Below are 13,217 nucleotides of genomic sequence, written 5' to 3' on the forward strand. Positions count from 1 at the left end.
TTCCCTAGTCCAGGCTCATGACCGCCATACCTTTATTACTATGTAACTGGTTATTCACCTCCCCAAAGAGATCATCAAAACTAATTCTGTTGTGTGTGCAGCCTTTTCAGATGATGGCTTTTAGGTATCCTTCTTGCTCCTCAGTGATGTTTCTAGACCCCAGCCCCATGTTCCTCTTGTTAGTAGAATTTATGACTTGTTCTGTCGTCTTGTTGCAGTTGTACCAGTCTTCACCCCCTCATCCATTATAGAGTTTAGCACTTTACATAATCAATGTCTTTTTTTTTTCCCATTAGTGTTAATCATTTCTGCCATCCCAATGTCCGTAGGTAATTCAGCCTCCTGAATTCCTTGACTTCTTATTTCCAGTAATCCTTTATCAATAAGTATATACTTCTCAGATTTCAAGTTTAAGCATCCTGTTCTCTGACCTGGTTTGTTCCTCTAATTTCTGCTTTTCCTTTTCCTGCTTCTCTCTTCCCAGTTTGTTCCTCTACTTTCTAACTGCAGCAGTTTTGGAACATCCATTAAGACTCCAGTCTTCTGATGCTAAATTTCTTGGTCTTGCATTATCCTTATCATGTTTTCATTTTTCTTAAACTAGCTTTGATTTCATGGTCTGTTGTTATAACACTCCTTTTTAAGTCCTATTGTATTTTACCAGATTAAAGTCAACACTCTACTTACTTTGTACCTAAAAACCCAGATGATACTGGAGGAAGACACAATTGTTTTGATTAATTTCACTTTATGTATGTATGTATGTATGTATGTATGTCTTTTTAGGGCTGCATCCGGGGCATATGGAAGTTCCCAGGCTAGGGGTCAAGCTGGAGCTATAGCTGCCTGCCTACACCACAGCTCACGGCAATGCCAAATCCTTAACCCACTGAGCAAGGTCAGGGGTCAAACCGAGTCCTCACGGATACTAGTCAGGTTCATTACTGCTAAGCCACAACAGGAGCTCCTTTGATTAGTTTCACTTTAAATACTCATGATCATAATACCTTAGTGCTGTTGCATTTTTTGTTGATTCCCATTTTCATCTTTCCATTTTCCTTCAACTCTGGAAAACCATTCTTTTTCAGTTGATGGTGTTTATTATTTTACTAAAGAAACAAAACCGAAAACAAAACAAACATGGGAAAAAAGAGAACTTTATACTTTGCTGTCATCATATCTGCAAACCTGAAAGAGCGATTTCAGTACATTGGTGGGAGCAAAAGCCAGCTTTTCAGGGACTAAAATGTGAATGGATCACAAAGAGATTAGAGACCGTGGCATTTTCCCAGATGTATCTTTGGAATACTGTCTTTGTTAAATGTATCTTGCCCAGTAACAGGTTTAGTGGCTAAGTATATTTGAGAAATGCTGAAAACTATATATAGTATTTAAATGGAAAGGCAGTTTCCATCTGCTGGCCTAGATTTTACTAAAGCACTGGTTTTTCAGACTTTAGACTATTTCACAATCACCTGAAGGGCTTGCTAAAACAGATTGCTGGGTACCACCTCCAGAGGTTCTGATTTCACAGGTCTTTGGTAACTCCTAAAAAGTTTGCATTTACACAGGATTTTAGGGGACACTGATTTTGCCAGTCCAGCAGGAGATTGGAGGGATCCACTTGAGTAAGAATTTTACTGCCAAGAACGGAAGGTATACTTAGAATTTTTGAGCAGTATAGAAAATAGCATTGCGGGGTAGCATAGCCAGAAGTAAGAGCTGACTAACAACAACCTGGAACATTGGATAGTGAGATAGCATGAATTTGTAGTGGACCCAAGAACTAGTTTTAATGATTTTCCCTAGCAGTTTGGCCTGTCAGGGAGAAGGAACAGAGCAATCTGTAGACAGTACAGAATTTTGAGTGACTTCTATAGGCTGCTAATGTCAGATATCTATAAAATTTACCATCAAGCACTCCGTCTTTGCTTTGTATTACCCTGAGTATTAAGATAGTAACTTTATGATCCATCTTCTACCCATCACTTTTTTGTTAGTGTACTTATTATTTACCTTTCATTAGTTGTTTTTAGTTGAAAAACTATAAATTAATAGGGGTTTTGGAATGCAAAGACTAAGTGTTATAAAGTGACATTCTGTTGATTACAGCTAATAATTCTTTAACTTTGAGCAAATGCCTCTTGTTTTGTCCCTTGGGAATTTTTAAAATAAAGGAATTAGAAACTTCCAGTTCTCCCTTTAAGAAATGCAGTTGTACAGTTGTAAAGCCACACAATCTTTCAGATTTACATTTTGGAAGAATCAGTAATTGTAGTTTCTGTCTTATGTGGGTTTTTTGTTTGTTTTTTTTTTAAGGTAGCTAAACATTTATTGGAGAAGCTGGCCCTCTACAGGGTTTATATAGTATTTCTGACAGTAAGTTGCATTGTCATTCCTGAGTGTCTCTACTCCTTGGGCTTTGGCAGTGAAATGTTTTTATAATGAGATTGTGCCTTCACCTAGGCCCAGCTTTTGTCAGCTGTACTGCCTTAATGACTTTATAGTATTTGTACTGAGCCTAGAGTAGGAAGGAACAATAAGAAATGTTATTTTGAACCATATTTGGGTTACATGATGGGTGAAGAAAAGAGTGAATCCTTTATTCCTGTCCTTGTGTTCCCTTATTCAGTTCAGTGAGCAGGTAAGGAGGATGCTGCTTTTTCCTTCTCTGATTTCTCAGATCTTTGTCAGCCTTTTGAAGTTAGATACTGTGTTCTTTTCACAGTGTTACACTTGGTTATTCTTTAAAGTAATGTAATTTTGGAAACTTGTGGACTTTTTTTTTATAGCTTTTTTGAGGACTAATTATAGTAACTTGTATATATTTATTTATTTATTTGTCTTTCGACTTGTATATATTTAAAGTGTACAATTTGATAAGTTTTGACATATGTGAAACCATCATCACAGTAACAAGATAACATGCATTTTTGTCACCCCCAAGGGTTTTTTGGTGATCTTTTAAAATATGTCCCCTGCTCTGTTTTCCATCACTATAGATGTTTACATTTTCTAAAATTTTAAATTAATGGAATCACGTATAGGTGTACTGTGTATGGGGGGGCCGTCTGACATCTCTCAATCAGTGTAATTAGCTTGAGGTAATTCACATAGTTGCTTGTATCAGTACTTTGTTCCTTTTTATTGCTAAATAGCATCCTACTTGGATATTCCAAATAATCCATTCACCTATTAGTGGACATTTGGATTGTTTCCAGTTTGTAGTTATTGTCAATAAAGGTGCTGTGAACATTTGTGTACAAATCTGAGTATAGACATGTGCTTTTATTTATTTATTTATTTTTGAGTAAATACTTCGAAGTGGTTGGCTAGGTCTTATGGTAGGTATATGTTTAACTTTTAAGAAATTGATGGAGTTCCTTGGTGGCTTAGTGGTTAAGGATCTAGTGTTGTCACTGCTGTGGCTTGTGTCTAATGCCTGGCCTAGGAACTTCCACATGCTGTAGGGTGGCAAAAAAAAAAAAAAAAAAAAAAAAGAATAAGCAGGAGAAAAAAAGAAACTTCCAGCTATTTTCCAAACTGGTTGTACCATTTTACATTAAAATGTATGTGTGTGTGTGTATTCATTTATTTGGCCACAGCAGTGACAACACTGAATCCCTCAACCTCAAGGCCCCTGATAACTCTGCATTTTACATTATTGGGAGTTGTAGTTGTTTCACATTCTTACCATCATATGATATGTTCAGTCTTTTTATTTTTGACCATTTTAGTGGTATGCATGGCTGTCTATGTAGTGGGGTCTCAGTGTTTTGATTTGCATTTTCTACATGACTAATGATGTTCAGGTGCTTATTTGTCATCTGTTTATTTTTGGTGAATATCTGTTTACATTTTCTGCCCATTCTTTAAGAATATATATTACTTTTTAGTCTTTTTTTACAATTGAGTTTTAAGAATTCAAGTTCTTTTATTTTTTTGTCAGTTGGTGGCTTGCCTTTTCATTTTTTCTTTTAAGTTTTTTGAAGAGCAGCAGGTTTTAATTTTGATGAAACCCACTTTATCAGTTTTTTATAGTTCTCTTTATGCTTCTTGTCCTACTTGAGTTCCACATCATTTTACTTCTTCGATTTTACTAAAAAGTTAAATATCTCAGGTTCTCATTTTTTTAGCCTTTAGGAGGAAAGGCATAGACAACTATAAAGCTAGAGTTGTAGCTGCCATGTATTTTTGTTATTGTTATACTAGAAAATTGTTTATGATTCTGGTACTTTTTATTTGTTCTTTTGTTTGATTTTTCTAAATCTGTGAAGGATCCAGGAACTCGCTACTGGTCTAATACCTCTGTTTTACGGGGTGAGGAAACTAAGGTTCATTAAGGTTACATGACTTTGCCAGTGGTTTAGAGTTTGTGATTATTCCAAGACCAAAGAGTCCCAGGTCCCCGCAAATCCTATTTCACTGTTTGTTTCCCTATGAAGTGCTATTCTTTGTGATGCTTTTGATAAGATTTTACTGTATACTATAACATACTAAAATAAACCTAGTTCCTTCATGTGTTACTTCTTGCTCATTGTGATAAATGACCTCATTGAAAGCTGTATTATTAAAATTAAGTAGGTCAGCTTTTTGAAAGAGTCTTAATTTTCCTTTAACATATCATTAAGATGTTGAATTTAACACTTTTGTTCTTTTAATTCTTTCCAAAGGTCTGTAAACAGATTTGGCTAGGATTATTTGATGATAGATCTTCAGCAATTCCAGACTTCAGGGATCCACAAAAAGTGAAAGAATTCCTACAAGAAAAATATGAAAAGAAAAGATGGTGAGTGAATAGTTTCTGTTTAGAGCAAAGGCACCCCCAAATCACATCCATTATGGTCAAGATTAGTATGACTGGAAGGAAGGAAGGAGGAAGGAAGGAAGGAAGGAGATAGGTAAGTAGGTCATAAGGATATAGGCAGATACTCATTACACTTGGGCTTTTTATTAGATTTGGTTTCCAAAAACCTTTACTTCTACTTTATCTTCACTCATCTGTGTCTAGCAACACAGGCCTGTTTCTTATCACCAGGCCATCTACCCTTTTTGAGAAGTTAGGGATTCTTCCTTCTAAACCATGTCTATCCCTTTTAGCTTCTCTAGAGATTTTAGTCTTAAAAAAAAACCTCCTTTCTCAAAATCTTCCTTTCCTTAGCAAGTGTGTATTTAGTATCTTTTTTTATGGTATCTTTTATGTAGTAGGCATTACGCGAAAGCACTTGTATAGCAGTCTATTTAATTCATTGCTCATTGTGGTCATTCTTTGCTCAAGATATCCCTCACTGCCCACCCAAGAAATCATTTTACTACCTGGTCAAGAAGGAGGTTGTGTTTGTACTTTAATCTGTCCGATGTTATTATTATTATTTTTTTTTTGGTCTTTTTTGTCATTTTAGGGCCACACCCTTAGCTTATGAAGGTTCCCAGGCTAGGGGTCCAGATGGAGCTACAGCTGCTGGCCTACACCAGAGCCACAGCAACTCAGTATCCCAGCCGCATCTGCAACCTACACCACAGCTCACAGCAACGCCAGATCCGTAACCCACTGGGTGAGGCCAGGGATCGAACCCAAAACCTCATGGCTCCTAGTCAGATTCATTTCTGGTGCGCCACGATGGGAACTCCCAATGTTAAATTTTTAAAAAGAAATTAAAACACATTGGACATATGGCTGATAAGCCTTTTAAAGCAGAGCAGGAGATATTTGTTGAACTACTAGTGTTCACCTGCTTTGAGCTCTTCATTTTTAGCTGTATGAGCACAATTTAAGTCAGTTTACTAAGACTCATTGGTGATGAATTTTTGGTTGTTTATCAGTATCCAATAGTATATTTTTCCCTCTTAGAGGGTAATGAAGATGAAAAAGTGAATCACAAATAGAATAGATAATAAGGAAGTAAATGGCTTATTTTAACGCAGAGAATAATATCTTCAAGAGCCTGTTTTGTTTGAGGGAATCCTTACTATGTCTTATGAGTGAGAGCTCTACTTTCATTAGGTAAGCATATTAGAAGTGGCTCCGATTTGTGTGTTCCATGAACTTTGTATTCTTACTGTTCCCTAGAGGAAACTACTTTTTGCCAGGGCTGGTATATTCAGTGTTACTAGAAACATGAGGTGTGAATATAGAAGAAAACATACCAGTAAGATTTTAGTTCAAAAAAGAAAAAAAACTTAGAAGGTGGGGCGATAGTTAAAATTACATGGTGCCGTAAATGAGACTCTCAAAATGAAATGTATAATTATTGTCATTTTAGTTCCTAATATACTAGACCTCTGTCTTTGATAGCCCTGGCTTAATTTTTTGTTTTTTTTCAACAATTTTACTTTTATTAACTCAGAGTTAATTTGAATAGGACTTAGCTGGGATTTCAAATAGTTTTAGCTTTAACTAGCAAGAGAAAAGTGTGTGTAAAAATAATAGTTGATAGAATTAAAACCAGGAAACACTCCCACAGTAGTTGTAATAATAATGATAGTGATTAAAATTATTCATTCAGACCATAACCAAATAATTTTAAACCTCAAATAATCATAATTGGTGTTATCTTTTCTGTCCCGAGAAACAGGTAGTAATAACAAGAACAGTACAAATACAAACCTCAGTTGGTGGGTGGGGAAAGGGAGTGACCAGCATTCAGGTGGGCTGGGACCTGTGATTTTAAATTCATGCCCCCACACACCTATGATGTGTAACCAGACAGTGGGTTTTTAACGTGGCGTAAGCACTAAATATCCCTGAATATCCTCACTATAGGCAACTGTGCTGAAAACATTGAGAATGTTGCTGTCATCTGAAGGATTTTGAAATTGTTCTTTTGACTAATTTTCAAACTCATTTCCTATGCTGTACAAGCCTAGCTTTTTTTAGTTATAAGGAAGCCTTTGAGCCAAAGACTATTATCTGGTTTTATCCTTTAGTAAGACTTGGCTGTACTCAGAAATTGACTTGATCACTGACAGGCCAAATTATGAGAAAGTGCTAAACTTCCTGTTTTCATCTCTCCCATGTCCTGGAAAAAACAAAGCAGTTTCATTGTTTGTGATTATTATATAATTTAATAATAGCCAACACCTGTGCCAGAAAACAATTCTAAGTACTTTATAAATGGTAACTTGTTTATGCCTCACAGCAACCAAACTTCAGTTTTTTAGATGAAAATTGGAGGCATGGAGAGAAGTAGTTTGCCCTAGCTTTCAGAGCTATTGAGTGGTGCAGCTGAGATTTGAACTCTGATTCTGGAACAGAGTTTTTCTACTTCTCCCACCTACATGACATGGAGGCTGGGGAGGAGGGTAGATAAGACAAAACCCAAAAAACAGAGAGCAGAGGCTCTCGTATAATCCCAGCTCTGAAGATTAGCATTGCCAGTATTTTGCCACTATAGTTCTCTCTTTCCTTCCTTTACTCCCTTCATCTCATGAATCCTTTTACAACTGGAATCAAACCTGAAAGACCTGTAAGGCATCCTACCATGTCAAGACAGAATAGCTGTGTAGCATTGTACAGACGTTAGCATCATCCTTTTAAGTATTTTTCTCCTGGCGGATTTTGGTTTGTTGCCCAGTGTCTTGAAATCTTAAAGAGTTCTGTGGTAACATACACGTTCATTTATCTGTGTACACTTGTACAGTTATTTCCTAAGGGTAAGTTACTTGCAATGGTACTTCTGGGGCACAGAGTGTACATATTTCTGTGCTTTTAATAGATAGCAACAAAATTTGTAAAGTTTATCCTCAGGTCAAATGAAATAATTTTTACTTCATTATAAGTATTTTCATTTCTCTATCTCTCTTGGTGAATTGCTTCTGTGCATTTAAAAATTGGGTTTTTGATATTATTCTTACAGGTGTATAACAGGCCTTAATATTTTAGTCCATTAACTGTAGTATAAGTGTTTTTCCTTTCTTTTGCTGTTTTCAAATGTTACTTGTGATTTTATGATACTTTAGTTTTTAAAAACTAGAGTTATAAACTATTTATCATCATGATTAAAAGTCTTTCTTTTTAGGGCCACACCTGCGGCATATGGAAGTTCCCAGGCTAGGGGTTGATTAGGAGCTACAGCTTCTGGCCTACACCATAGCCACAGCAGCACGGGATCTGAGCCGTGTCTGTGATCTACACCACAGCTCATGGCAATGACAGATCCTTAGCCCACTGAGTGAGGCCAGAGATCAAACCCACATCCTCGCGGATACTAATCGGGTTCGTGACCGATTGAGCCACAACAGGAACTCTCCTCGGTTTTTTGTCTTTTTTTTTTTTTTAAAAACAGTTGTTTAATATATTGTATTTATTGTCTTAGAAAAACTACAAGTAAATAATTGAAACATTTTGTGGTTGGTCTTTATTACCCTTTTTCTGAATATTTCAGTTAAGCTATCAGTGCTAAGAAAGTTTTAAAATAAGATTAATATTGAAAGTCTTGTACAAAATTAGAATTAAGTTTATCATTTTAAGCTTATCATTAAGCTTGCTATCCCCTACATCTTTCTTAGTTAACTGCTTGTTCAACTTTTCATGTGTTTTAGGTATGTCCCACCAGAACAAGCCAAAGTGGTGGCATCAGTTCATGCATCTATTTCAGGGTCCTCTGCCAGTAGCACAAGCAGCACACCTGAGGTCAAACCACTGAAGTCTCTTTTAGGAGATTCAGCACCAGCACTGCACTTAAATAAGGGCACACCTACTCAGGTGAGTAGTCTTTAAGTCTTTGTAGAGGCTTCAGCTTGAGGAAGAATACCAAGAATTTGAAAATGGCAATACAGTACATAGCACATACCAGTAGCATTTTGTTCTAATGGTTTATAAGACATTAAAGTATTTTGGATGAAGTGGTTGGATTATGTATGTTTTTGCTCTATTTGCTATTGCAAATACGAGTTTCTTTGTAAAGGTGTACAGGAGCATTGTTATAGCTACCTATTACACAGCATATAATGGTAAACCATGAATCTGTGGTGACCCTCCAAGTGTTAACAGTACAGCCTCTGTGACATACATTTACAGGAAAGGATTTCTCAAGCAGTAGAATTTCCCCCATCCTCATTATGAAGCATGGTTATCATTGAAATGCATGCAGGTGTCTGAAAAACTGAATAGACTGAAGTCGTTTTAGAAATCGGTTTCTCGAGTTATGCTTCTGCACTTCATGACAGTCACCTGAGCTGTGCCAAATCTGTGTGGCATTATAACATCTGTCCTGTGCAAGAATGCTTCTGAGGCATCGTACTGTTTGAATTAAATTCCACCCTTTTTAATAATGCATATACTAGAGCATCTCAATGAATTGTTCTATTTTCACTGTCTTAGAAGGAAGTCTGTCTTGTGTCATGAGCTGTAACAACTGTTATATCTCATTGCTTTTGACTCTATACTTAAAACTGCAGGATAATTTGAGAGTAGATGTTGAAAATTTGTGCTTTTCAAAAAATATCGAAGTACTCAAAACTACAAATATAATATTATGTAGTATTTAAACTGTATCTTAAGCTTGGTGAGTTGGAAATAAGTGTTATAAAAATTAAGCAGATCTGACTGGAAGCTCTTTATAGTTAATATGTGATTTATAGTCCCCTGTCGTAGGTCGCTCTCAAGGGCAGCAGCAGGAAAAGAAGCAGTTTGACCTTTTAAGTGATCTTGGCTCAGACATTTTTGCTGCTCCAGCACCTCAGTCAACGGCTACAGCCAATTTTGCTAACTTTGCACATTTCAACAGTCATGCAGGTAAGTGTTTTTCCTCACAGCTTTTGCCAGAGATGTGTATATAGCACCAAGAGACATCATTCATTTTTAAACTTTCAAGTATTAGTAAAAGCAAGTTCTGTTGAGAATGTTTGGTCCCCTATAGCTGTTGATGTGTAATTTGTAATCATTTAACTCTGGTGCTTTTTAATCACAAAATGGATTAATTTAATGTCAGATGTTGACATGACCTCTTTCCAAAGAAAAATGAGAAAAGATTTTTTGATGTATTTTTTATCCTTTTATTATGAAACATTGTAAATATTCAAAAGTGGATAATATAAACTTCATAGCACTCATTGCTCATGGTTAATTTGGTTTCAGGTAGCATTCTACTCCTTTCCTCCTCTCATGTTATTTTGAAGCAAGTTTTATACATATTATAGTTTAGCCTTAAATTTTTTATATACATAAAACAGAAGGATTTTTGTCAGACAACCATGGAAGTATTTTATTACTCAGTAACTAATACTAGTAATCAATAGGTTTCAATTTTTTAGTTCAAACATACACATAATTTTTTAAAATCTGATGTGGTTTTTTTGTTTCATTTGGGCTTTTTGTTTGGTTTGGTTTTTGTGTTTTTTGTATGTTTTTTTTTTCCCCACACCTGTAGCATATGGAAGTTCCTGGGCCAGGGATCAAACCTGCACCACAGCAGTGGCCTGAGCCACTGTGACAATGCCAGATCCTTAAACTGCTATACCACAAGAGAACTCCTAAATCAGATTTTAAATAAGGTTTCACATTGTGATTTTGAGATAGGTCTCAGTGTAAGTCCCTTCTCCATTCCTTTTTCTACTCTGTAATTCATTTATTGGAGAAACCAGGTTATTTGTCCTGTAGCTTTCAGCAGTCTGAATGTATTGACTGCACCACTGTGGGACCCTTTAACAGATTCCTTTCTTCCCCTCTATTTTCTGTAAATTGCTAGGTGAATGTAGAGACTTGATTAGTTACAGATTCCTTTTTGGTTTTTTTTAAATAAGGGGAGATGGTATAGGGGCAAGCTCCTACTCACAGCTTAAGAGACACATAACATCGATTGCCTTTTTTTTTGTGGTGACAGTTGTTGATACTATGCCTGAATCCATCAGGCAAAGTGGTGATATTCTAAAGTTGTCATTCCTTCATTCATCAGCTGAAATACTCCTTTTAAAAAACTTTGATTAGAAGTTCCCTTGTAGCTCAGCAGGTTGAGGATCCAACATTATCACTGCTGTGGCTCTGGTTATATATGTGACGCAGTTTCAGACCCTGGCCTGGGAACTTTTGCATTTCATGGGTACAGCAAAAACTTTTTTTTTTTTTTTTTTTTGGTTAACCAGTGGTGGTACAGTTAGTATAGGAAAATCAGTATATGATTGATTCTAATCAATCAGATAGCCAAATGAGTTGATACCTTAGCATTTTTTAATGGTGACCTGATTTTTCTTTAGCTTTATTATGAATTCATAGATTTAAACATTTGATGCATCTCAAATATATTGTCGCTATTATCTTTATTAATGCTCAAATTATCCCATCTTTGGAGAAATAATATCTTCAGGTTGGCTCCTGAAGATATAACTCCTTTTTTATTCTCAGGTTTAAAGTGTAAGTTTCAAAGCATTTAATGAACTTAACTAGAAATTAGAAATTCCAGAGTTTTCTTTTGTTAATGAACATACAAGCCTTACAGAGTTACGTAGGGTAATATTTAAAAATTGATTAGTGAAGTGGTATAAATGTAGTCATTTGTGCCTCTTCAACTGTAACAGTAACAGTCTTAACAGAGAGTGAAACAGCATAATGTAATGAAAAGAAATGGGCTTCAGAGTGAGCTGAGCTCAAACGGTGATTTTGTTCCTTATTGTCTATTTTAGAAGATACATGTAAACAGTCTAGAAGCATACACTGTATTTATGTGTGGAATCTATTTTGGATGCGTATGTCATAGAAAGTTTACTCATCTCCATTTGTGAGTTATTGAATATGCATTAAATCAAATGTAGAATACTAATATAAAAATTTTGGTTACTTTGAAGCAGTTTTATTTGATAATTTGAAACTTTGCTTTATATTTTTTGCATGTATATATTTCACTTTTTTATGAGCATAACAGAATCCAGTACTTACAGAATTGATTTCCTGTTTGTATTTTGGGACTTATTTTACCTTCTTTTACTCACTTGTGAAATTATGATGCTATCCCTTTTTTTCTTTATTTTCAATTTGATGTCCTGGCTTATAGTTGGATAATAATAGTATAAAGTATATCATGTATATATATACCCCAAAAATGTGCTGTTTGAGGTAGTTTGGAAAATTGTAGAAAAGCTGCTTTTCAGCCACATTTCTTTCTGTCCAGCATTAAAGGAACTTTTTGTTGTAAGTACTAATAAAAGCATTTTCTAAGGGTATGCTGCAGAAGGAAGTTATGGTGTAATTTGTGTGTGTGTGTGTGTGTTTGCTTTGAAAAAGGACGTTATGTTGAAGATTTCGTTCAGGAAAGCTTATACTGAGAAGGGTAAGAAATCAGGAAGTGTAAGTTGTTGGGGCTCTGGTAGGTCTTCCATCTTCTTTCACCAGATGAGCAGCCCAAGTCCAGAAAGAGACTGACGAGACTCTTTTGCCTTCATCCTCCAGGTGGGAAGCCAGTTCCTCACTGAGCAGACAGTAGCCTCAGCTCTCTGTTCCTATACCTCTTACTTTTTGAATGGTGGCCAGGAGTTGGAAGAATAAATGAATAGAGAGTGTGAGCTTTGTGTATTTTATGAATTTTCTGCATTTATCTCAATTTTAGATTTATTGAATATAATTTGAAATGATGGATAAGAAACTGCTGAGCTGTTTTGTAAATTCTCAACCTATTTCATGTTTCCTTTCTATTTGTTTTATTTGATTTGTTTGTTTTCGTCTTTAAAGCAATTTGTGAATATTCACAGGTCAGGGAATTAATGTTACACTTTTCTTTTTCTTTCTTTCTTTCTTTTTTTTTTTTTTTTTTTTTTTTTGTCTTTTTAGGGCCACACCTGTGGCATATGGAGGTTCCCAGGCTAGGGATTGAATCGGAGCTGTAGCCACTGGCCTACACCACAGCCACAGCCACAGCAACACCAGATCTGAGCCTCATCTGCGACCTGTACTACAGCTCACGGCAATGCCAGATCCTTAACCCACTAATCGAGGCCAGGGATTGAACCTTTGTCCTCATGGATACTAGTCAGATTCATTTCTGCTGAGCCATGTTGGGAACTCCTGTTACACTTTTCTTTGTGGTCTTATGGGCCAAAAATAGACAAGTCACTGCAACTCCATAGACTAATTTTGTAACATGATTACCCTCATACTTTCAATAACTCCCTTAAAATGCTTTTTGAAAATAATTGTCATTAATTATAGAAAATATTTAAAAAAGAAACAACTATGGAGTTCCCTGGTGTCCTAACGGTTAAGGATTTGGCATCATCACTGCTGTGGC

General features: G+C 35.8%; 1 protein-coding gene across 12 annotated transcripts in view; it reads left to right on the forward strand.

Annotated features, from left to right (window-relative positions):
* The window catches only part of AGFG1 (ArfGAP with FG repeats 1), an 81,977-nt gene that overhangs the window by 39,094 nt on the left and 29,666 nt on the right, over positions 1-13,217 (forward strand). For all 12 annotated transcript variants that reach the window (XM_021075860.1, XM_021075863.1, XM_021075862.1 and 9 more), the window contains exons 3-5: positions 4,674-4,789; positions 8,542-8,704; positions 9,583-9,736. In XM_021075860.1, the coding sequence (XP_020931519.1) occupies positions 4,674-4,789; positions 8,542-8,704; positions 9,583-9,736 (433 nt within the window). The remainder of the gene's footprint in view (positions 1-4,673; positions 4,790-8,541; positions 8,705-9,582; positions 9,737-13,217) is intronic.

This window comes from Sus scrofa, chromosome 15, assembly GCF_000003025.6.
Source record: "Sus scrofa isolate TJ Tabasco breed Duroc chromosome 15, Sscrofa11.1, whole genome shotgun sequence".
NCBI lineage: Eukaryota > Metazoa > Chordata > Mammalia > Artiodactyla > Suidae > Sus > Sus scrofa.